This window comes from Pelobates fuscus, chromosome 7, assembly GCF_036172605.1.
Source record: "Pelobates fuscus isolate aPelFus1 chromosome 7, aPelFus1.pri, whole genome shotgun sequence".
In the NCBI taxonomy this organism is placed as follows: Eukaryota; Metazoa; Chordata; class Amphibia; order Anura; family Pelobatidae; genus Pelobates; species Pelobates fuscus.
The window spans coordinates 124,879,414-124,906,825 of NC_086323.1; the positions used below are offsets into that span (position 1 = coordinate 124,879,414).

General features: G+C 40.0%; 1 protein-coding gene across 1 annotated transcript; it reads right to left on the reverse strand.

The window, feature by feature from the left end:
• Positions 1–20,314: 20,314 nt before the first annotated feature.
• On the reverse strand, positions 20,315–26,641 carry INKA1 (inka box actin regulator 1). The gene is made up of 2 exons (XM_063427465.1): positions 26,465–26,641; positions 20,315–21,323 (listed from the first exon to the last, which is right to left on the reverse strand). Exons 1-2 carry the CDS (start codon positions 26,513–26,515, stop codon positions 20,421–20,423), a joined length of 954 nt encoding a protein of 317 aa, XP_063283535.1. The 5' UTR covers positions 26,516–26,641; the 3' UTR covers positions 20,315–20,420.
• Positions 26,642–27,412: the final 771 nt, after the last annotated feature.

A 27,412-nucleotide genomic window follows, 5' to 3' on the forward strand; every position in this document is an offset into this window, starting at 1 on the left:
GGAAAAAAAAAAAGGTTCACGTTACAGCCTGATCCGCCCATAATGAGGTCATAAATACTGATGATCTCTGGTCCAGTTCAATGCTTCTCATAGAGGAGTATTGGGGAATTGGGGATCTAGGGCGTATGCACAAAATCGCTTTGCACCGCCATCCAATGCTTCTGTATGAGATACATTCACTTCCACTTTGAATGATAGGTTAAACCTCCCCAGCTGCCAAGGTGTGTGAGGTGTGTCTCTTTAAGCAATATATAACACTACAGGGAGTGCAGAATTATTAGGCAAGTTGTATTTTTGAGGATTAATTTTATTATTGAACAACAACCATGTTCTCAATGAACCCAAAAAACTCATTAATATCAAAGCTGAATATTTTTGGAAGTAGTTTTTAGTTTGTTTTTAGTTATAGCTATTTTAGGGGGATATCTGTGTGTGCAGGTGACTATTACTGTGCATAATTATTAGGCAACTTAACAAAAAACAAATATATACCCATTTCAATTATTTATTTTTTACCAGTGAAACCAATATAACATCTCAACATTCACAAATATACATTTCTGACATTCAAAAACATAACAAAAACAAATCAGTGACCAATATAGCCACCTTTCTTTGCAAGGACACTCAAAAGCCTGCCATCCATGGATTTTGTCAGTGTTTTGATCTGTTCACCATCAACATTGCGTGCAGCAGCAACCACAGCCTCCCAGACACTGTTCAGAGAGGTGCACTGTTTTCCCTCCTTGTAAATCTCACATTTGATGATGGACCACAGGTTCTCAATGGGGTTCAGATCAGGTGAACAAGGAGGCCATGTCATTAGATTTTCTTCTTTTATACCCTTTCTTGCCAGCCACGCTGTGGAGTACTTGGACGCGTGTGATGGAGCATTGTCCTGCATGAAAATCATGTTTTTCTTGAAGAATGCAGACTTCTTCCTGTACCACTGCTTGAAGAAGGTGTCTTCCAGAAACTGGGAGTTGAGCTTGACTCCATCCTCAACCCGAAAAGGCCCCACAAGCTCATCTTTGATGATACCAGCCCAAACCAGTACTCCACCTCCACCTTGCTGGCGTCTGAGTCGGACTGGAGCTCTCTGCCCTTTACCAATCCATCCATCTGGCCCATCAAGACTCACTCTCATTTCATCAGTCCATAAAACCTTAGAAAAATCAGTCTTGAGATATTTCTTGGCCCAGTCTTGACGTTTCAGCTTGTGTGTCTTGTTCAGTGGTGGTCGTCTTTCAGCCTTTCTTACCTTGGCCATGTCTCTGAGTATTGCACACCTTGTGCTTTTGGGCACTCCAGTGATGTTGCAGCTCTGAAATATGGCCAAACTGGTGGCAAGTGGCATCCTGACAGCTGCACGCTTGACTTTTCTCAGTTCATGGGCAGTTATTTTGCGCCTTGGTTTCTCCACACGCTTCTTGCGACCCTGTTGACTATTTTGAATGAAACGCTTGATTGTTCGATGATCACGCTTCAGAAGCTTTGCAATTTTAAGAGTGCTGCATCCCTCTGCAAGATATCTCACTATTTTTGGCTTTTCTGAGCCTGTCAAGTCCTTCTTTTGACCCATTTTGCCAAAGGAAAGGAAGTTGCCTAATAATTATGCACACCTGATATAGGGTGTTGATGTCATTAGACCACACCCCTTCTCATTACAGAGATGCACATCACCTAATATGCTTAATTGGTAGTAGGCTTTCGAGCCTATACAGCTTGGAGTAAGACAACATGCATAAAGAGGATGATGTGGTCAAAATACTAATTTGCCTAATAATTCTGCACACAGTGTAAATGCCAGAGACTTTCTATGCACATTCATTTTGAGAATCCAATCAATTGATTTTTTTTCTTTTTGTTTACCAAGTACGCATGTAGCTTGTCTTGGTCTTCAAATTTCAGACCTACAGGTTAAACATAATTTATTTGACCTCCTGTATCTGACATGCTTGTTTTTCACCTGTCACCTGTCTAGTCCTCCACAATTCTCATCTTTGTTACGCTGATGATCAACACAGAAAAAGTGCTGCCCTACAATATTAGCATTAATATGCTGCCAGTGGAAATCAATTAATCAAGGCAGTTTCTCGGAGATCTGGTCTTGATTATATTATTCATTTCCTTCCAACAGCACATGAATCAGACATGTTGCAATGCAGCACTTTGAATGCGATGTATAACAGCATGATCAGCATTGATACAAGTCCCAGAAAACATGGTGAATCTTGCAACTATAAGGATCTCATTTCCGCATACGTCTTCATGAGTAACTTATATCAATTCAAACATCTGTCCTCCCCGGGAAGACTAGTAAAATCCTATCTAAGGCCCTGGGGAGTCAGCACAGCTAAACGGACAAGGGCACATGTATGAGTGTGGGGATGGTGCTAGTGATGCTGTATGTGTTTAGGGGAGTGGTTATGTGTTTGTAGGGGGGCAGGGATCATCTTACCTCAGTGCCTTTTGGGATTCTGGCCAGAAAACAACTTCCCTCCCTTCCACCCTAATTTTATGTTTTGTTCTGTCACAGCTAGCGGGGAGCGTGTCCTTGCCAACAGGGTTGGGGAGCAGATGGAATGTCAGGAGATGGACAAGGTGGGTCTCAACCTCCCCTGCTCTGTAAGGTAAACTTTTAAGTTACTGAATAGGACGTGCCCACCGAGCTAAAAGCCGGCTGGTGGTAGAGCATTTAAGATGATGGAAATTTTGGTTTGGACGAGGGGGGAGGCGAGACACCAGTGGGTAAAGTTTTTGGTGCATAGGCACCTGGTTAAGTTCGTTGGCAAGGACGGTTATTTAAGTTGGAGGCTGTAGGGCAATAAGTGTTAATTTATATGTCAATTATGGTATGAATATATATTTATGTGTTTGTTTATATTTGAATTAAAGGAAAAAGAATAAAGTTCGGATGAGTCCTACAGTTGTAAGCTTAATAAATGCTGTGGCCTGTATCATCCAATATTCGTTGTCTGTCGTTATTGGGGGGATAAGTGGGGTAGTCTCTTTACTCTTAGTTGCACCACATTCCCCGCTACGTACATACAAGCGTCTGACCAAATGCTTACTTTGCAGTTTGCCAAGAACATCGCAGAAATCCTAATTGCTGAGCTAAAGTCGATTCCCTGCCCGAAACACTCTTCTCCTATCTGTCATTGGTTCAGTTGGGAAACAATGTAATATTCACAAATATGCACAGATTCCAAGTAATGAAGAAAGCACAGAATATCTTTATGGATGTATTTTCAGATTATTGCTGTGCTTTATATTTCTTTATTCATACTTCACGCCGTTTTGATTTTCCCCACAATGAAGATGCTAGTTATACATAATGGATAACTGAATAAACAGTGTATTGTGGCAAATGGACAACTGACATGCCCACAATTAAAAATACACATATACAAATCTAGTTTAGCTGAGGGTTGTTTTTTTCTTTTTGTTTTGTTTTACTTTTTCTAACTAAATTTTGAAGATAACAATTTGCTTCAACAGATGATAATGAACAATCCAGACAGTTATTCACTAAACTTCAAATGTCCAGATCAAGTATTTTAGCCAAAATTGTGGCATTTGGATTTTAATTCTCTACATTTTTAAATGTTATTAAATTACCCAATAATATTCTTTTAAAGGTTTATTAATCCTGGAATGTGTGGTCATGAACTAAATCAAGAATGATGTACCAATCTGGCTTTTCAGCATTAAAAAAACATGTCGGGGGGGCGGGGCCTGGCTGCTGACTGAACAGGACGCGCGGTGCGGGAGCTCCTCAACCCTAAAGCCTACCTGAGCCTAAAAACGACGATATACCCCAAAAATCTTACCCAGCAAGGACATTCCAGGACTCAGGAACACACCGGCAACGAATTGGTGTGAAAACTCGATGGCAACATGCACTTGTGGTGAGGAGCACACCCTGCGGCCTACTAAACGACGCTGGGCGGGAGACGGGGCCGGTCTCCTGTCCGTTATCCGACATGCAAGCAGCATGGGTCTCGTTTCCCCCCCCTCTGGGCCGGTGGGGGTTATCCCGGTCCCCGCTGGGCCACATGCTGGAGCCCTACCAGGTCGTTGCAACTCGCCCATGCGACAAATTAAAAGTGCAGAGCCCAAGATGGCGGATGTGCCCATGCTTCAAACAGCAGCGCAGCATCGGGCAGGTATCACTGACTCACTCGATCACTTCGAAGCACGACTGGAGGCAACCTTTCAAAAATTCTGGGCCAACCTAATGGAGAGAATGAAAAGAGTGCCCCCTGCAATGCCGCCACAGGTGAGCAGACAGAAACTTGACGGGAAGAGGCAAGAGGGATCCCCCAAAGGCAACCCGAACACACAAAAGGCACCCCAAGCTACCTTACGCCCTCCCGGGCCTAGAGCCACCAAGGGAACACCCCCGAAGCACAGACTACACATGCAGAAAGGAACAACACACCAAAGTCAACGTGGTAAAGCCCCCTGCAACCTACCGGTTGGGAATAATTTGGACTCAAAGAGGACCCAAGTTCGTGGTAACATGGTGCAGGCTCTGGAACAGGCCTGGGGCATGGGAGGTGCCTCGCCCCCGACATACAGCATGGCTCATGAACTATCCCCACATGGCAGCCCACAGCCCAGCAGGGGTATAGGCTGAATGACCACCTGACTATGTTGACACACAAGGCTGACTCCCGCCCCGGAACAGACCACCCCACCATTACCAATGATAAATGGCTGAGTTGCATATTCTTTTTAGTTCTCTCAATATAAAGTTACCTGCTTCTGCTAGCTCACATGTGTGCTTTTGTTTTATAGTGAGATTAAGTGGTGAGAGGGGAGCACTGTAAAACTGCAGTACCTTTCAGCCGCGCAGTGATTTCATGTGTATGCTCTAGCGGTCACTATTTAGTTTGTTTATATATTCATAAGCCTTAAAATGTTCCTAGCTTGTTTTATCTTTTTCAAAAACTATTGACTAACTTTTTCACGCTTTAGACACCCCTATAATGCTTGTTTAATTGTCTTGAATTATGCCGACTCTACGAGATATAATGCTGTTAGCTGGTGCCTTTCAAATGCTTGATATGTAATACAAGCCTGTATTTCCTACAGTGGCTATGCAGGCCGGTCTATAACTCGCAGACACAATCTTGTACTATATCTAAACTTAAAACTACTCAGCATCACTCTAAGGTTTAAACAAATCTTTCTGTTCATGTAAAAAAAAAAAAAATGTGCTGTACCATCATGCCACTCATTGCTATGAATATGCCTGCAGTTGCTGTCGTGGCCCTGCACACTTGTCTGTAACTTATATGCACATGCAAAAATAAAGAATTAAAAAAAAAAAAAAAAACATGTCAAGTTTTGAAAAATAACATCATTTTCAAGCTAACGTACATTTTGTATCACAGTACATTTGGAGTGTTTACACACTGTCAGCAAGTCTAAATCGTACTAGAATTGTGATCTTACTCTGAACCGCTTGTATACCTTGATAATTATTTTTATTTAAAGTGACACTCCAGACCCCTAAAGCACTTTAACTTGATGAAAAGCTGTATGTATGAAGAGTGTGTGTTTTTTTTTTTTTTTTTTTTTTTTTTTTTTTTTACAAAAAGTGCAGATTTAAATAGAAATTTACACTTTTATAAATTCCCCTGGTTACACCTACCTTGTAAAGACATCTCATTGAGCTGCATTGGGAAGTCTGTGATAGGACAGCCACAGAAATTTTGTGGCAGGGTTAGAAGAGAAGGACTTGCAAAGGCAGCAGACAACAGATCTGCATGTTTTCCAATATATATATATATATATATATATATATATATATATATATATATATATATATGCAAAATATATGCCAAAATATATTTATTAATCAAAGTAGAACTATCATGAAATATAACATTTGATCTATATACTCTATATATTTTGGCATATTATCTATCTATCTATCTATTTATAAATACAGCGGTACCTCTGGGAAACTTGCTTTGTATTGCGGAAAAAAAATTGTAAACTGATTATTTTCAATGGATTTTCATTTGTAAACCGAAAATTATGTTAACTGAGGCATTTGTAAATCGATGTACCACTGTGTGTATATATATATATACGGTATATATAATTTTGTATTTTTTTATCAAAGTGGAACTATGCCTGCTTTATATATTCAACTGTTCTTTACATAAGGTTGAGAAAAAAGCCTTTGAGCAAGCATTGGTATTCTATTGGATTATATGGAGTTATTTGGACCCATATTCTTTTTTTTTAAATTGTGTTTTTTTTTATTAATGTAGGAAGCAAAAGCAAAGATAATGTACAGGGTACAATAATGTAACAAAACATCACACTCCAAGTACTTGGGGTGGTCATAATAACACAACAATAGTTAAGAGACTAAAATACAAGTATCTAGATAAACACAGTTCATTTTACATAAAAAAATATATTTTTGTCCTCTCTTACTCATTTCTTTCCTCCTCACAAAAACAAACAAAATGCCTCTCTTACCTACTCTGACATAACTTAGGAAGTAGGGAATATGGCAAAAGACCTTAGTTCTTAAAGGGTTAATGGTTTCTGTGGAGTATTTTTATCCCAGATACATTTTCTTACTAAAAGTAGCACGTGTTGAAAACAACTGTGGGTTGTTTTCATGGAAAACCCACAACTACAAAATATATATATATATGTTTTGGTAATCCACTTCAAATTAATGAAATAGAACCTAAGATGACACAAACACTCGTATGTAAGTGGAGCGTCTAAAAGAGGGAATGTATATGGAATAGACGCACCCTTTTCGCATTCAAGATTTTAAGTTGTACAATATGCTTGAAATATTTATAAATAATAAAAGAGAGAGAGAATACATTATATTAAAACCAAGTAAAAAAATAACAAAAACAGAATAATATCTTGGCCTGAGACGCATTTCGCCAGATGTGGGCATCCTCAGAGAATTTATACACAATATTTGGAAATTCAACTCACAATGTTACAGTATATACTCTCTTTTTGTCTTTTTTTTTTTTAGATATAGTACAAGCATATTGTACCTGTACATTCATATATGTGGAAAGGGTGAGTGTACCCATTCCATATACACACCCACATTTACCGCTCCACTACATACTGGTGTTGGTTATGCTGTCTTATCACTCTATATATTGTTATTGTACTTTGTATTAATAGTGCGGTATAAGGGAAGTACTGATGTAGCTTTCACTATACACTACCACATTTGTTAAGCACCTTAAAGTTCACAGTCTGGCGCTGTTTTTAAATAGCCTCTTTTTTGTTGTAATGGTTAATAATCAGAACAGATTCAACATGGCGTGCTGAGATCAACACCCAGTTTTTATCCGTTCACTTGTCAAGCGGCTTGATTTCTGCAGGTGGAAAGAATACATTATTGATGATTTTCTGCTCACTGGTTTCTAGGCACTATAAAAATGAAAACAATTGAACTTTTTTTAATATTACAGTGGAACAATATCAAAGCCCGTATCGATACACTATGTTCCATTAATACAGCTCAACACTTTACTAATATGAGGACAATGCACCATCTGCATTTTTTTATTAAGGACTCTAAGCCTAAGCCTTAAAACAGTGGTTCCCAAGCCAGTCATCATGACCCATCCACAATTCAGGTTTCTCAGTATCTCCATTGGAATAGAAAAGGTAGATACATACATCCTTGACTGTTGCTGGGCCGTGACGTCTGTTTTGGTAACCACTGCCCTATAGGGACACTTAGCACAATAACCACTACAGCCCATTGTAGTTATTTTGCTCTTGGGTGCCAGAACCCCATTTCCATTCAAACCACATTTGAGCATTTTGACAAAAAGAATGGGTGTCCCCAGAAACCAGAGGCTAACTCCTATGTAGCCCTTCCAAATCGGTCCAATTAGTGGGCTAACCCAAAAATGCCAAACATATATGTTTCAAAAACAAGATTATACAAATATTTTATTTATTTATTTATTTATTTTTATTGGAAGAGATCAGTGGCTGGTTATCTTCATGTACTGTATGCTTGAAAGATAATTTGCCCTTTCCTAAATACAATCTCATAATTTACCATTTCAAACCCGAGAAATGAGGTGGGTAAAAAGCAGGGACAATAATTGTTTTGCCTGCTTTATATATTCAACTGTTCTTTACATAAGGTTGGGATAACGTAACAAAACATCAATTCCAAGTCCTTGGGGTCATCCTAATATCACAGCAATAGTTAAGAGACATACGTACAAGTAGCTAGATAAACACTGTTCATTTTATTCAATCCTTCTACATACTACCTGCTTGTGTGGGCGAAGAAGGGTTAACTATTGCATGTTAAATTGTTATTTTATTTTTTTTCTATTCTTTTCTACAATAGCCCCGAATAAACCATTTGGCAACTAAAATAAATCTAGAATCATTTCTGTGTTACCTTTTGTGCAATTCATTATTGATCAGTTACTTTCAATTTTGTCCAATTTCCAAATTCCTCAAACTCTCTGTAGCAGCTGTGTTGACTGTATAATAATTTTCTTATTTTCTCTCCTACGATCATTATGACAATATGAAGCTAAATGCTTCAACCCCGGGGGAAGAGAAGCTTCTCATATTTCCTACTGCCTATTTCAACTTTGAAAGATGTGTGTACTTAGTACTGACCCAGGGGGAAAAAAAACACTTTGCTGATATTTCAGTATTTCTCATGTTAAAGCGATATTATCAGATGGCCGGGGTTTCATTGTATGAAACTTATTGGACAGAGGTTGAGTGGGAAAGTATGGGTTAATCTCCTAAAAGGTAAAAAGAGCAAAAATAGGAAAATGGAAGCATATCAGAAGTTGGAAGGGGAGGGTGAAAGGGGTGGGAGACTTGGCTGGCAAGGAGGGGGGGGGGGGCATAGGGTAAGAAGGTTTAGTCTGGCAGTTGAGTTATATCCCTCGTACTGTAACATTATCTTCTCATTTAGTTTGCTTGCAGACGCTAGATATTTTCACACCCCCCAGTAAATGGGTCTCTCCAGTAATCAGACTCTTAGACAAATATTTTCCCATGTGGCTGAAAGGAGGGTGCAGTGAAGTGTGTGTGTTTGGGGGTCAGCATTCTTTAGTATTTGTTAGTAACATAGCTATGAATCAAAGCATCAAATTTTATATGGACGCATAGTGGCAGTACGTCTGCCGTCTTTCAGGTACTGTTGCCAAAACCAAAATTCACCATGCCTTTCTGGGCCAATATTATTGTTATTTTTATTGGTATTTATATAGCGCAAAGTTATTCCGCAGCGCTTTACAATATGCTGATGGTTAGTGCATAAAAGGAATTGCACTACAATCAATAGAATATATGTTGACAGAAATTCCAAAATGTCAATCAAGGTAGGATTTTATTTCCCGGACGGTAGCATTTTTTTCCTGTGCTGCCCACCAGATTTACCAAGTGATGTATGTGCAGAAAAACATGGTTTATCTGGCAACCCTTCAGGTATCTGCTATAACATACACAGCTGTATATAACACATTTGTTTCATGAACTTAATTCTGTACTTAACATTTGCTGTTTGTAAAATATCCTTTATTGCTCTCTGACCCACTTATCAATTTTATTACATTTTTAGTTTCAGCACACAACCCATCATCAAAAGTAATATTTAGGTAAAACCCTGTTTCCTTTTACCAAAATAAGCTTACTATTCGCCCCTGCAGTACATGCTGAATATCATTTAAATATAATAGGAGAGGGGGGAGTAATTGTTCCTGTTTTCCTGTTGGCTAAAATGTGACAAGGAGTCTCAAAGCAGCCATTTTCACAGAGCATGTACTGCAAACTTTGCATTGGTATAGACTTAGAGGACTAAGGAAACATTATATATTATACTCGCCTCTATCCCTGTATCAGGCACCCACACATACATACATGATGCTATGTGTTTTCAGATAAATTTAGAAATGCACTGTGGTTTGTCTGTTTTTTACTATTATTATTATTATTTTTTTATTAATCTTTAGTTTCTTTTAATAAACATATTAATCCTTATTTTTACTCCATAAGCCCAACCAGGCTGTCCTTCCCTCACAACCTACATAGTTTCCCTATTTGCTCCAGAACCATTGCTGTAAATGATATCAATACATGGATTTTGAGAGTTGCAGTTCAGCTGTAACAACAGACATCTGATAATTGAATTCCAACTCCCAGAAGTCTTTGCTTTGATCATAAAGCACTGCTTATGGGGTAAGCTCTGCAATATGGTACAAAGTGAGCATCCTGTTTGGCTTTGCACGAGAACACCCAGTGTCTTCTAAAATCCATAGAGAAAAAGCACTCAGTCAATGATTTACTATTTATTATCTTGCTTAACGGAAATGTGGTGTTCCCTGCGCATGCGCATAAGTTCCAACTGACATCAACTGACATCAACTGACATCGGCAGAGGAGAAGCCTGACCCAGCACCAAGGGATATTGGTGCTGGGATTGGGTAAGTTTTTTTTTTTGCCATTTACTTGCCACCAGGATGGGCTGCGAGGTGGTGGGCAGAGAAATCACATCTTTGGATTCCTAATACTAAAGTTTTCCTTTAAACAAAAGAATGGGCCAACTCAATCATGGACAGCCTGTAATTCCTGATTTATGGAGTACACATCTACCACATATGGGGGATTGAACTATACACAGGGTGAGATTTCACTTTAGATTGTAAGCTCATTTGTGCAGGGCCCTCATCCCCTTTTGTTCCTGTATGTCTTACGTATTTTTTTTTATATTAAATTTATTGTACAGTGCTGTGGAATATGATGGCACTATATAAATACCTGTAATTTAAATATGGCCCTTAGAGAAAAAAAAAATGATGTAGCACAGGGCTATCAATGCTTGATCCTTTAGACTATTGCCAGAATTTACTAACAGGAAATGTGAGCAAAAATTTATTTTTTGGAAATAGCTAAACAGCAATGGCACCTCGAGGTGCGTATTGAAACACATACCTACATAATCTATGGGGTAATCTGCCAATGGGATTGCTATCCTTTTGCTAATCAAAACACATTGAAAATGTTAATTAGTTAATTGTTTTTTTAATCTTTTTAAAAAGCTGTAAACTCGAGTTTATGTTACCATGATATTGAAGTGATTGACCAATACAAAGATATATTTTTGGGTCACTTTCTATGTCGGAGGTAGACATAGTGTCGCTTTGTCTTGGTGACAGAACTAATTCACCCTCCAGTGGGATGACCAGATTATATCGAATTGCACTTGAAAAAAAGAGATGTGTAATCCAATTAATTGAGTCCTACATCTGTTGAAAGCATCTAATACATGTGTTCTCATGTTTGTTATCTGTGTGTTATCTTTCAGTTAATTACCCCATTTATGATTCTAATGGGAAAAAACACCTCTTTGTAGACTCTTCATCCAGCTACTGTGTGTGGGACTGGTTATCAATTCTAATCTCCATGGATGAACACCAGGCCAGTCAATTACAGATTCAAACATACATCTTCCAAACTAGATAGGGTTTAGTTGCCCTTGAAAATGAATACCCAATACTGATCAACATTTCCACAACTAGACTTATGTGAAAAAAACCTTCGACAATGTAGTTCTGGAGTGGGTCGACTTTCAAAATGTCATAGCGGAAACTCAAAATATGTTTATTAATATAATGCAGCATTGTTACAGAACTGTTTCAAATAATGCAGGGTTAAATATTGCTACTGGGCTAAATCTGGGTTTAGCATTAAACAGGGCTTACGGTTTGGGGTGATGGGCTGTGGTTATGTGTGGGTTTCTGACAAGACAAAGATGAGAACTACCACAGCAAAACTACCATTTAACTAAACAATTTTTTTTTTTTTTTTTTTTAAATAAGAACTTTTTATTTTGTAAAGCTGGATAAACAGGGCTAAATTGCTATGTTATTCGGTTACCAAGCATTATCATTACAATCATCGAGTTCCTAATTGTCTATATCTGATATCTTTCACCCCATGCACTGCCGCTCAGAACGAGTTAATGAGACTGTCTGGCGCTGAGATCCTTCCATAAGGAGTCTGTCATAACCCAGCTGAGAGATCTCAGTGTATTACAGACAAATCAGCAGATATCCCTGACTTCCGCTGAATCCAGATGCTCCTGGCCAGATACAGTTAACGCTATCACTGCCACAGACAGCCCATACCATGCAATTTACAACAGAGTGCTGTTTTAATATTCTGCTGATATAATACTGCAGAATAGTGGAGGTCGGTGAGGTTTAAAGATGGTGGGGTGCTGCCCCCTGACTTGTTGAGCTCTACCTACTTAACCCCATGCTTTTCAAAACCAGGGGCATCTACAATTCTTGTTTTATGGAGGTAGGCTCACAAATTATTCAGAATTTGAGAACATCTCAAGATTCTACAGACACCAGGATATGGCCAAATTTTCTTAGCCAACCCTGGTCCTCACTTAATTTCTAATATAATAACAGGCACTGGGTAGTGTATATTAGTTTGCTGTGTACTTAAAGGAACAGTATAGTGCATGCTTTTCTAATGCTACTGTTTCAGCCTATGTATGCTAGTGTTCCTCGTGCAATGACAGGGCTCAAAGAGCAAGTTTTACTTATCTTTCTACCCTCGTCGCAACAGTCTCCGTAGGGAAAATCTACCCCTTTGGCTTGTATAATCGATGATCTCAGCCAATCCAATGCTTTTCCATAGGAAAGCATTGAGAGGCTATTGCACATGTGTGGTAATACGCTGCGCTATGCCATTCAGATGGCCTCTATTTATCTATGAGACCATCTGAGTTTTCTTTAACTATTTCATCGGAAGCGCCTCTAGTGGCTGTCAGAGTGACAACCACTAGAGGCATTTAAACCCTGCAATGTAAATTGTTGAGACTAGAGAGACATTACACCCAGATTGTGATGACGTTGTCTGGGTGCCTATAGAGTTCCAGAGCTGAACACACATAAAACTCAAATTTAAGGTCAAACTGCAATTGACTTGTTTGCTAATTAGTTTTATATGTAAAATATTATGGGCTGTATTAACCCCTTCACCAGTTGTTTGTGCATGACTGGTTTGGGTTTGTTTTAGGGAGGGAAAAAAAAGAAAAGAAAAGAAAAAAAAACACAACCACTAACAAACATTCCAATCTGATAGTTAGAAAAAAAAAGAACTGGAGAGCACATCCCATTCCTCCCATGCATTTCTCATCAGTTATGTGGTATTGACCAAAATATACACAAAATACAGAGTAAAGGTATACTCCGACCATCATGACTAGTGATGTCCCGAACTGTTCGCCGAACTGTTCGCGAACTGTCCGCCGGCGAACAATAGCGGGTTCGCGTTGGACGAACATATGCGATTTCCGGTCCGCCCCCTATTCGTCATCATTGAGTAAACTTTGGGCCGGAACCTCACAGTCAGCAGACACATTCCAGCCAATCAGCAGCAGACCCTCCCTCCCAGGATGTGTCTGCTGACTGTGAGGTTCCGGGTCAAAGTTTACTCAATGATGATGAATAGGGGGCGGACCGGAAATCGCATATGTTCGCCCAACGCGAACACGCTATTGTTTGCCGGCGGACCGTTCGCAAACAGTTCGGCGAACAGTTCGGGACATCACTAATCATGACCACTGCAGTGATTTGAAATGGTTATGGTGGTAGGATTCTGTTTGTGTACATGTGACTTAGGCAGCTGGAATTCTGTCCTGAATTACCTAATATGAATTCTGTGCAAAAATTATGTCTGACATCGGCGTGCACTAGCAACAGTTGTAATGAGCTTCTCCTTTGCAGGCAGCATGCTTGCAATGGGAAGCCTTGCTCTCCCCTTCCACTTTAATCAATGCATCTATGTGTGAAAAGTTCAGCGTCTCCATGCAGAGCGTGGAGATGCCGAACATGATTGCTGCATGTTGTGCAGTACTGACCCAGGAAGCACCTCTAGTGGCTGCCTGAGTGACTCCTACAGGAGGTGTCCCGAGGGAGCAATGTAAACTACAGATGATGCCGAAAAGGCAGTGTTTACATAACAATGACTGCGGGGACTGACTATACTCACCAGAACTACATTAAGTTGTAGTTCTGGTGACTATAGTTTCCTTTTAAGGAACAGCACACACACAAAACATATAGTTACTTAAGTCATCATTATTTTAGCAAACAGTGAAAAGCTGTGAAACAACTATTCTCAAAGTGTTAAATGTAAAGTAATCATTATGGAAGCCAATGCGACACTTGCTCCTTTTTTTATAACATTTCCCCAGAATATCTTATACTATTTCCCTTTCCATGTTATAGGACATCCAAATGCATGCAGTAGGCCAAAGCAGGTAATTTCAGGCAGGTCAGCTTTGGGATTTTTTTTATTATTTTTTATTTGCGTTTTGTGCCCAAGGATGTCAAAATACAATGCAAAGTCCATGAAAGGATCTCAGAATTGGTGATAACATCTCAGTGAGCAAGTTCTTTCAAGGGTTATTTTGCCTTATTCATGCTAATCTAGTGCCTGCCAAACAACCACACCTATCCCTCTTTAGTAATATGTGCTACATTAAGGCAATTATCTTCTAATCAGCTTACCATGTATATATTAAAAGGTCACTCCAGGCACCCAAACATATACTATACAGAGGTTTTAGGGTAGGTTAAAATGCAACTTCAACAGAAAAAAAAACTGTGTTTTAAAAAATATATATTGTTTGCGGTTATAATAACCCTTACTGCTTTACTCTGCCTTTTTTAATTGGGATATATATAAAATCAGCTTGCAAAACCTGCAGTTCTCTTGTCTGCTGCCTTTACAAGCTCTCCACTTTTAACCCTGCCCAGACTCTCTATGGGTGTCCAATCACATATTTCCCAATGCAGCTCAATGAGAAGTCTTTGTAAGGCAGGTGCTCTGGGCAATTGCTGCCTCGTGAGTTTAGCTCCACTGAGCTAACCAAACCAGGAAGTAACCTTACTGGCCATCTGCTTGAAAGCCAACGGTGTGTAACCAGGTTAATTTATAAAAGTGTACATTTCTATTGAAATCTGCACTTTTTGCAAAATGAAAAATAGGACACACTCTTCATATATAAAGCACTTCAGCAATCTATGTGCTTTAGGGGTCTGGAGTGTCCCGTTAAGAGTAGGACTGGGGCAACACCGAGTCAGGACATGCCACCATTCTCTTATTTATTATCATGTTAATGTATTTAATGTGCATATTTCAATGTGTTGCCTATATGCAGAGGCCATCTGAGCACTTGGACAAATTGGGCATTGACCAAGGACCTCAAAATCACAACCTGGTGCCAATTCACGGCTCTGTGGTAGGATCAAAATAGCTTGCAAACAGACTAAAAAGACATGAAGGAGCTCAGCTATTGGGTTGTTTACAGCAACTAGTGCAGCATGTTACACAGCCCTTCTCTATCTTTCTCACAATTTTTTCACCACACGTACTAAGTTAATGAGATTGTGAAATCTGCATATGATGCTTTTACATGTTGCCACCCCTCAGATACACACACTCTCCATCTCTACCTGCATTCTGTGGTTATAATAGCATCAGTGTGAAAAAAATTGGTACATCTATTAAAGTCTAGCCCCCTGCTCAAATAGAGCTTGTGGACAGCTATGCTTCCTCTTATCCATACAACCAGGGCTGCCATTAGAAATATTTGGGCCCCTGAAACAGCTTAAGGTCCGAGTCTGCCCACAGGCCCGCCCCTGAGTCCGCCCACAGGGATGCAGTGTGTGTACTGATTGTGGTGTGTGTATAGTGGATGTAGAATGTTTATAGTGGATGCAGAGTGCGTGTGTAAAGTAGATGCGGTGTGTGTGTGTAATGGATGCAGTGTGTAAAGTGGATGCAGATTGTGCGTTTGTATAATGTATGAGGTGTATATTAGATGCAGAGTGTGTGTTTGTGTAGTGTGTGTATAGTAAATGCAGAGTGTGTGTTTGTCGAGTGGATGTGTGTACTAGATGCAGTGTGTATAGTGAATGAGAAGTGTAGTTGATGTAGAGTGTGTATATAATGAATGCAGAGTGTGTGTGTGTTTGTGTAGTATGTGTGTATAGTGAATGCATGCAGTGTGTGTTTGTGTAGGTATGTAATGTGTGTGTAAAATGTGGGGGGGGACACATTTTAATTTTGTAAAAAAAAATTGAAACCTTTTATTTTTTAACATTTTGTTCTAGTCCCCCCTTACCTGGCCAGAGAGCGGGGAGATTGCATTCCCTGGTGGTCTGGTGGCTTGGTCCTCAGAGCCAGCCACTGGTCTCTGCAGAGGGGGCCCAGCACATTCTGACTCCACTTCCAGCAGTTCCTCTGTGTCTAACTCTCGCAGCCTGCATGCCGTGCGGAGCGATGCCATGGTGACCCGTGGCAGCGCTCTGACCGCCACGGAACTCAGAATCGTTAGAAACAGGGGAGCTCCTGGGAAGTGAAGCCAGATTATGCTGGGCCCCCTCTGCAACAAACAGGTAGCCGGGGACCCACAGGTACACATATATATGGAGGTATTCGCTCTCTCTATATATATATATATATATGTGTGTAAACAGGCAATGTGGGTCACGGATCTTCCCCAGCAGTCCGGGGCCCCCAGGACCGCCAGGCCTATGACAACCGTCATGGATGTCATGCCCTGATGGCGGTCCTGCATACAGCTGCTTGTATGCCATATGTACACACTATATGGTGAATATCTATTGCCTTTGGCAAGCTTCCCCTATCTCTATTCAAGAAAAAATATTTTCAATTAGGTAATTAAAGCTGCAAAATGTTTAATTTCTCACCCTATATCTTCATAAAATACTCAGAAGTAACAGTGTCTCTTTAACGTAAAAAAAAAAACCTCACTAACTGTTACAACCTGGCCACAACTACACATGTAGACATGTCCTCTTGGGGATCTTTACAAAAAATGCGAAGACTCTACAGGTGACAGTGCTGCTTTAACGGGTATCCATCTTTTGGCCATCCCTGGTCTAGTGACTTATTTAAGAGTTAATATTTTGAAAGGCCTAAATCATCTGATTTAGAAAGTTTGGGCTTACAATAATTGTACTTTGCACTCTTTTTTGCCTAGATGAAACAATTTGAGAAAAAAAAACTACCGTTATTAAATTAAAACAGTAGTTGATGATCAGGTAGTGAGGTAGTGATGCAGAAAACTCATCTGTTGATCACTGAATAGCAACAAAAGCCATGTAGCAATCTAGGGATGATGGGTATTGCAGTCTATCAAAAGTAGGAGGCTCTCAGTAAGCAAAATCTTAGACTGAATGAGAATCAACACCACTGTAGGAATATTATGAAGAAAACTGTTACGTAAGATATTTTCGATTCTGAAATTACGCAAGAAACTTTGAAGATTATAGTACTGCGGCCTGTACACACTGACCAAGGCCTCTTATCTCTTCATGTTAGGGTTTCCTTCCTCAGCCTGCCCTATGGTTAATTTCTTATCTGTGCTGGGCCCTGTCAAGGGGTTAATCACCTCTTTGCAGCAGCTCGGACACAGGAAGTAATTCATAAAGAGACCTAATTATAGCAGATACAGTGCAGGCTAAGCAGAGGTGAGATACATGAACCACTTCAATATGTCCTAACAACAGTGTGCCGGGCCTCACTCCATCATCAAATCCTTCAGCGACAGAGCAGCGAACAACAAGCACATCTGGTACATAGAAATTTAACTCTTTCACTCGCAAAGCTGCATTTTGCATTACCAAGAAATATTTAATATCTAGGGTCTTATTCACCTTCCTCTGAATAAAACTCCTCCGGGAAGTGGAATGTATGGATTCATCAGTTTACAATCTCTTTAAAAAACATGTGTTATGAGTGGAACGTCTTAATAACAAAATAATGGGGGGAAAAACTAAGTTTAAAGAAATCAAGTACTTTACTGGAGATAAATGGTGCGATATAGTATTGGTTTCCATGGTGATGGCTTCTTGTTTTTGCACTGTGTCTTAGAAAAGCCTGTGTTCTTTTCCGTGCTAAATCTCCCCTTAAGTCTATGGATGATCCAAGTCCACCCCTGGCTCTCCTGCAGCGGTAGACAACTATTCGGCACTCCACATGTCGTGGACTACATCTCCCATAATGCTCTTTAGTTGCAGCACACAATCTCCATCAGTAGATTTGGCAATTCACCAGACAAACAGAGGTGCACAGAAAGAATCTAGTCTTAGAAATGCTTTGTAGAAATCTGTCTGAAACCTATTTCATTTAACCCTTGTGGTGAGAAGGAAAGATTGGTGTTCCATACGGTTAAAACCATACCAGCACACAGGGCAATTGTCCTTTCCCCCCTCCCCCCCCCCCCCCCCCGCATCCCCCCGTTGAAAACAGCTACCGTCAACTTGGAATAAGTAAACTCTATTATGTGGGTGATGTCATCAAGAATTGGAGCTGTGAAAAAGTCTTATAGAACTCGCAATATTCTGTTGAGACAAACCAAATGTAAAGAAATGTTTTCAAATGCTTCTCGTGCAACATTGGTGTGACAAGCAGGAAAATGCTGAACAGGATAAGATCTGGTTTAATTTTTCTTTTTTTTTAGAACCTGAAACTTGGTTCGACCTTCAATTTTCTTTCATACTCAAGTTATAAGTTTGTTTTCATGTGGTCCTTGCTGATATTAGCTCTGGATATTGCAGCCCCCCCCCACTTCTGAGCTTTTCCTCTCTATTGAAATATGTTTTCCTCTGGTACTCCGGCAATGACCTCTTCATGGCAACATATTCAAGGATACAACATTGCTATGGACCCACGGAAAGAACAATGACTGCATTGAATTGGGAGGAACCTGGCTTAAATAAATGGGCACCTCCTCATTAACCTGTACAAAAATATCTGTAACAAAGTACACTATCCATCCATGGGTAATGCAAAACCAAAGCAGAAGTACAAGTTTTTATGGAGATTTGTAATAGGCTCCCACAATATCATACAGACTACCTCTATATGGTAGGTGATTCATTGTTGTCCTATAGCTGAGGTGAAGATGACTACTGGATATTTAGGGCAAGCTGGACAATTTTCTAGCTTGTTTCAGTATAGCGAACAAACTACTGTGAAGCATTTTTGTGTTCTAGATGTCCCTCGTTGCAGACACTTTAGAACCACATGGAATCATTACCTAGACAGAAATGCCAAGACAGTTGTAATGACATTGTGTCATATCAGCACATAAGTATGACCTATACCTAGGTGACTTGGCAATAAGTATGCTCTGACTTACCAAAAATGTAGAGATTTAACTGGAAGGGGATGAATCAGATACAAATGTAGTATTGGGGCATAAAGGCAACAAGGATAGTGGATTATGGGAACAGAAGTGGGTTGAAATATGCAGGTGGATCTGGAGTGACCTTTTATGGAGACAGGAGTGTTGGGGCAAAGGGCCTGGAGGCATCTGGTGTGGGCTTTTTTGAAGACAGGGTGTTGGAAGGACAGTGGCAACAGAGGGTTCTGGAGTGGGGTTTTATGGAGACATGGAGCATGGAGGAGTGGGATTTGAATGAGCATGCAGTGAGCTGGAGATGGTCACCATGGACCTACAGAGAACTAGGGGAAGCTAATATGGGCGAGGATATTGTTATTGCCAAGGAGAGACAGTCAGGTTGAAATATGGATGTATAGGTGACACAGCCATACCTGATAAGAGGTAAGGGTGCAAGTGAGGAACAGCCATTGAAAGGATTGATGGGATAAGAACAGCAAAGACAAAAAGTTGGTAAGTAAATCCAAACTTTACATTGAACCAGAACCACTATATAAAAAGCTCTAGTGGTAATGGTACTTAGAGTGCCCCTTTAAAGACACAGTCTCATCCTTTTTGTACAACATGCAGAAAGTTCACTGCAGATGGTCTAAGGACAAGTAGCATACAGCACTATGGCAGCAAGCATTACCGTCTGCACGTTTTCTTCCAAAAGCTTTTCCAGCAGACTAACTGTGCTTTCTTACTCAGTCAAAAAGAGGCCCGAGAGAAAAGAATACCCTTTTTCCATAATATTTGACATTAAGGACATGATTTCATGTTATCAGACACAGTGAAGACCTTGTACATATTACCAAGTTCAATATACTGCCATGTCGCATCCTTGTTCATGCTCAGCAGCCACTGGTACATATTTTATTTTGCGTTCAACTTCATAATGTACAATTCTCATGAAAAAGACATATACGTTCTTAGTTTTCAAATAATTTTATTAAAAAAATAGTAAAATATAAAATACGATAATAAAAAAACTGTATATATACACAATTATTTATATATGTATGTATATAAACAAATGCTTCTTAGGTTTATTTTATATATGCATATGTATATATTTCATATATAATTACATATGTATATATTTAAATACACACATACCATGAGTGCAGTGTCCATATAAGGCTGAGTACTATAGGAATCTTGCATTGTCGCTGCATATGATTGGCTGCCTGCTGCGGCAGTGTAATAGGCCCGTAGATGCCTCTGCAATATCTGAAAGAGACTGGTGATAGTACAGAGAGAGTGGCCGGCAGCCCAACTGGGGACAAGATAGTCTTTTGACACTTTCTTGTTCCGGGCGGCCTCGAGTTCTGGATATATTGCCAAGCCGCCTTTTCACATTACCAGACAGGCTGACTAGGAAACCATGGGGCTTGTTTAACCATTTACTAGCATCTCTGGCCCGTCTCTCATCTTCCTCCCCTTTTTCTGGCAAGTCCATCCATTGCTTGACCAAGTCTGCAAAGCTATTGTCCCCTAAAACCAATGGTTGGCGACTTCGGCACTGGGAAAGAAGACATCCTGTCCAGTCCTGAGAACCAACTCCCATTCCGATACCCCCCCATTGTTCTAAGCAAACATCTGATGTGGACTTGGGCCGTACCCTCCCTTGGCTTGGACGGAGAGGTCCAGCAGAGGAGAGGCGCTGACAAGGGGGAAGAAGATTCCGTCGCATTACAGGAGGAGCGGGAATCTTCTCTACTTCTTCTTCTTCCTCCTCCTCTTCCTCTCCCCGCAAAGAGCCCCCAGACACTTCAGAATATCCTGAGTCCCATTCCAGTCCCCGTTGCCCACAAGTCACTGGAGATGTTTCACTTGGGAGATCCATACAACATGCAGAGTCTGCTTCAGATAAGTCAGATGTTCGGTGACCAGGACGGTGATCTCGTTTGAGAACTCTGCGAAGAGGCGGCACCGGTGTCTCCTCTTTATCCACAGGTGAAGGTGGTGAAGAACGCTTTAAGTCCTGGAGGACACGAAACATACACTCCATTTGTGCAGTGAGAGAGGAACCAGACTCCTTCATGTACAGCTGGAAAGAGAGAGTGAGAATATGTAAGAGGACGGTGTATATAAATTCATAAAAAAATCAATGACTTGGAGTGCTTTATTATCCTGCAGTGAGACCTAACAAACAGTCTTTAAGAGGATATTTCACCAAGCTGGATACTGTGTGGAACTGAAATTGGAAATATGCATTTTAAGTGAAAATTCAGGAATTCTATACTAAAATTTGCAATACAACTACAACTCACTGTTCCGTAAATAATCTATGCACAATACGAATATTGTTATGAATTAAATAGTAAATGAAAATTAATACACTTATGAATAAAATATTGTTCTGATTTGTCCCATTTTTAATGTCCTGTGTAAATTCCCATTCTGCTACGTAACCCCAAGTTCTAAGTGGAGCATTTTACGTTGTACCCTATTATGCTACCATTGTAAGGTTGATTCTGTGCCCCATTTTCCAAAGTTCCCCATAGCACATTACGTTGGCACACCATCTAGCAATGCCTTTGCTGTGCCATCTTACCTCATCTACCTGTTTTCTATAATATTCCACCTCCCAGATTTCTCATTACCCCGGTATTGTTTGATTGAATGCTCTGCTAATAGCGTACAATCCTCTTGAAGTCTAGACTAGAAGCTAGGGCATGCCTTAGCTGGTTTAAATGAGGGGTGATTGGGCCAACAACAGCGTGCCTTGATTTTTGGCACACGCCCGAGAGCATTGGGGGTTGGTAGTAGTCCAAGAAATACATACCCTTAGGCATTTCTTATCCCCCTCTCCCCACCTAACCACAGGGGAAGGAGGTGAGGCTTTTAAATGCATATTCCTAAACCATCCCCCTTCCCCACAGGGAACAAGCAGATACACGAGCCTACACAATAAGCACACAACACTTAGCCCCAGGCTATAAGAACAGGCGACCCGGACACCAGAGCCAGTTAACCATTCATCTGCCAGGGAGGAATACTAATCTGTCTGCCTCTGTCTGTCCAGTTTCTCCATCCTCACTCTTAATGCACACTCCCCTGGACCATTTGCTTTGCCTGTTTTTTGACTTCCATCTGCACAACATCTGTCTCGATCTGGCCTTTTTTTTCCTCCCAGGAAACGTGTCTCAAAATTAGTGTCAACCAGGGACAATGTTCAAAGACTGGCTCCATCTTATTAGAAGAGCCTGTTTGTATTTCACATACAATATCAGCACAGGTCCAGACAATTATACGCCATATGCAAGGGGCTGGAAAACTATATGAATTGGAGAATTTTTCCAATTTGGTAAAAAATTAGCAATTCCCAATTCGTGAATAAACCCCACAGTGTTATATCTATAGGATGATGTGCGTCGAGTAAATTATAAATAAAAGATCAAGATTTTTAATGTTTCTTTCTATGCAATTAACCATTCATTTCTAATTCTTTATGTTGATAATACTGCCTGGTCATCGACTGCCTGGGTTAAGTCCCCTCACCCCTCCTCCAGAACATCAGTAATTGTGCATTTATTAACCCTGCGTGACCTCTCTAAACAAATGCAAAGCAAGCGAACAGTTGTATTTCGTTTCCCTGCTTAACCTGCATCATATGTAGGATATGTCACTAAATTCATATGTAGGATATGTCATTATTTTTACTTTTGTAATGGGTTTGGGAGTATGTGGCCATGTATATATTTGTAATGGGTTAATTTTAACATTTATTAGGCATTTGACCATCTCTGGTTTTTCAATAGAATATTTTTTGCTCTCTCTCTCTAAAGCTATATTAACACTATTTATTCTGTCTAGATGTACAGAAATGATATGATCTGTCTCTCCACCAAATTCTTTTGATCTAGTCCATCATTTGCTAATTCTAGCCATCTTTTTCTGATTGTATCTTATGATTAATGCTAGCTTTGTTCCTCAGATCAACTTATCAATATCTATCATTATAATGTATAGATTCCCAGTGTATTCCACATTATTGTACACCAGTCTGTATCCTGCTACTTGTATTTAGCTTTATCTATCTGATCCTACATCTTAATGCATTATCTATCTATCTATCTTTGTATCCTGTCCCCCACTCCTGCCCCAGAATGCTTTCCTCTCCTTTGTTGCTCAGATCCCTGTCATCCCTTACCCCAGTGACACATGCCGCCCCCACACTGGGCTGATCCCTAATTCCTGCCACAGGTGCTGGAAATCTCATTACAAGTATGACTGGGCGCAGTGTTCTCACTATGATTAAGTTATTTTTGTATATCCAGGTTTTATGCCAGTTCAGTGCAAGTTAGGGCACAATACATCCTCTGCCCATGCCTTCAGATACGCAAAAGCATTTTATATGTGAAATAAATATGATACCGGAAATGCAGTAGTTTAGAGAGGAGGCAGAGCCTACTGGGAGAGACAAAGTAGCTAAGTTTTTGGAAAACAGATTGGAGTAGATTCTGGTGTAAAGTTACAATTCTGGACCAATCATCAGTTTCCATAGTCTTTGCATCACTTTAACAACTCTATTTTTTTGATTTAAAAAAGTCTCACTGTATCTATGACAAGACAAATATTTTTTTATTATCCAGACCTAGTCAGCTTATTCCAGAGACAACCCTGGATGCTGTCTGTTGGAGATTAAACCTCAGGTCCACAAACCAAAAACTAACATTCTAATTCCTTAAGACAAGTGAGTTATTGGCCTTGCAGCTCCTAGAGTAGAGATGGGAGTGTTTGCACAGCACACAGACTTATTTACACATAGCCCTGGGGCAATAAATAACACGGAGAAACCAGCATTTGGCAATACAGAACCAATTTACATGATTACTAGGTGTTATACCTGGCCAATGGGTTATGGTAAAGAGATGCATGTTAAAAAATTAAAGGCACTTCCCATGATGCCTAGTCAACACAAGGCATCATGTGAAATGCATTTTAGAAACATTTGAAGTTCCATTTTTAGCCATCATGTCATTAGACTTTAACTAGTGGAACATGTGGTCCAGAAATAGCATCACAGGCCACAGGGAGGACTACTGTGCTTTGAGTCTGAGTAGGAAGTCATGAAATTAAATCACACTCTAGTTTTTTTTTACTAAACATGGAACGGTGGTGAATCGACAAAGGAATTGCAAGATTTATGGCAAAATAACGCGTTTGCAAAAACTAAATCAGATATTTTTGCAGTTTGGTTCTTTGCCAAGCAATTCACAGTTCTCTTGTCAGTTCTGCACAATTCCCAGTTTAGTGCGAACATGTAGACAGATGCAGACATGAACATTTTCACACGTCCATATCTATACTTCATGATTTTAATGTAAATCTTACAGTATAGCGGACATGGTTACACTTTTCATTAACATGCCTGCATGGGACCCAGATTAAAAAAAAAAAAGATGCACAGATGTCTGCATGTCCCTTATCTGAGCAGCAGATAATGTTAGATCATGAAATATTGTAGAATATAAACCGCCTGATCCCTGACACCTCCTGAACAGACATTCTTTCAGTGTGCACAGCGTTTCCTGCCTGTTCTAACATGCACTCACACTGCTAAAACCTCTCTTACTATCTACGCTAATGTTTAACCACTTCGTCAACAACACCGTTTAAAAAATCACATCCATGCTGGCCGTTTATGAGGGAAGTTTGGGTAGGAAAGAATGGGGTTGTTGGCACAGAGAAGGGGAGAAGGCTCAGCAAAAATGATTGGGTGACTACAAAGAGGAGGACAAGTACAACACTGCAGAATAGGTTGGTGCTATACTAAAAAGCTCTGACAAAAGTCGTAGATAAATGGATTAACTAATCAAAGATGGTTTGAGGTCATTAGAGCAATTGATACAACTACTTACAGGTAGAAAGAAATGGAAAAAATGATGTGTAGCGATTGACGCTGAAACTATCAGAAAAAGTTTGCTCTGACAGCAAAATTGTAGTAATTCCAAATTTGCACAATGGGTGGATTTAATAAAGCTTTTATTTGTAAAATCTCAGAATTGTACAAATCTATAATTTGAAAGGCAAAAATAGGGCCAAAATAGCAGATGTGGGAAAATGATCCAACTCGGCTATAATCCCAGTTCGGATTATCTCAGTTTTGCCTTTTGGAATTTAGTTTATTACAATTTGGAGTTTAGTGCAAGGTCTGGTATAGTATTAATTGTTTAGAAACAGATGGGGTAAAACCACATTAACACGAAATGGCAATGGCCAGGCAAAATCTTTATACACAACTTGTTTCGTAGAAGCCCTCACTGGTGCAATATTAGGAAAATCTATGGAGGATACATGCACAGCAAAAATCCATTGCAATATATATGGCCTTTACAAACTCCCCATTACATGCAGTCACATTCCCTGCAATCGTCTATTTTCTTTGGCAGGGAAAATGGCAGTGATTGTTTGGAGATGTGAAAATTGATCATCACAGATGTATACACTGGGCATGCATGTGCTTGCTCTGCTTATGTCCTGCCTGGCAAGCTGCGGCTGATCACAGAGGCTTAAATCTTCATCTGCATCTCTGGCTAAACTGCATACAGCTCTCATCATCTACAGCCACAAGCAGGGCTATAGACTACATGCTTTGGACTAACACGGCACCACACTCACAACATGCCCATGCTTCTCCCTGATGTTGGTGAATTTCACATTGTGGCACTGCAGATTTCTGTGAAAACATTCCCCGGGAAGCTCAGCTAGTAAAAGGTTGGCTGAGCATCGTGGGAAATGTAGTTGAAAAACATCTGTAATGCAACAACTGTACAGGATTAAAGACCTTCCCATAATAACAAGCAGAGATATTAAATATAAGGAAATTTACAGTAGTTAGGTTATCATTGAATTCAATAATCCCAATTGCAACCTTTTATGTCTGTTTTCTAAAATACACAGGGAAATGAATTTATTTTGATTATTTTTTTTTTAAATTGAGCCTGGATCAGCATATTACCCATTCCATTAATAAATCATGCATTAAATCACAAGTCAACTGTGGATTAATGTCTAATCCTGTCTTTATCACTGCTCACTGGATCAATAAAATATCCTAATCATTGCATAGTAACATTAATATTCTGACATTTTACAGTTCCACCCGGAACCAGTTCAGCAAGGCACACCAACACTTTGTGATACATTGTAATATACCCACATTGTCCCTTTAACACAACTTACCAACTCTGATCTCAGCTGAAGGGTGAGTGAGTCCAGCCTTGTCTTCTGCATACCCCACAAATCCACAGACCCAGCAGTAACCAGTGGACCTGTGACTGGGGTGAAGAGTAATAGTTACTATTTGGACTGTGCTCCAAATCCTCTTGGCTGCATTGCAAGATGTGTTCGTCTCTCTAATCAAACTTCTCTTCTGAACCCTTTCTCATCCAAAATTTGCCTTAAGGCTTCAGCCTAGCCCCTCCCAACAGCCCTCCTGTCTGAACAAGCAGCCAATGACTGGACCTAATTCACACCCCTAGGATTTGGGGATAGTAAAGAGCAATATGAAGAAATCTGATCTGGGGTATAAATTGGGGAGAAGAGGAGGGGGGCTGTGTAATTAAATTAGAGGTTATTTCACATGGAAAATATCAGAGGGACTTAGAAAGAAAAAAGAGGGGGAGTCTGGAAATAGAAGCAAAGCATAGTGTTAACTCTTTCTTACTTGAGAAAGTCTGCTGCTATAGATTTACTGAAATGGTTGGTCAATGGCTGGGGTTAAGGGGGCTATTGAAGAATATGAGAAACATGGGAATTAGATATTTTAATAAATAAATATATATTCATTTGTTAAAGAGAGAACAAATCTCGATGTTTAACCAGCTATGTAGGACTGATCATATCAGCTGTGAAGGGATCGCATGCAGTGGGGCATAAAGGGTTAAGTAAAGTAGAGGGTACAGCACTGGAAGGGGGCATTAAAGGGGGTAAGGAGTAAAAGGGATGGGGGGATGGAGTATGGAGGGGAAAGAAAGGAAGAATGAATAAAGTAAGGGCAGGAGAAAAGAGAAAATATATATATAAAAAAATGAGAATAAGTAGATAGGGGTCTAGTTATAACAATATATACCCTGGGGGGGAGTATTTTAGTGGTTGCAGTAACAGTAATCCTCTTTCTGCTGGGATTAT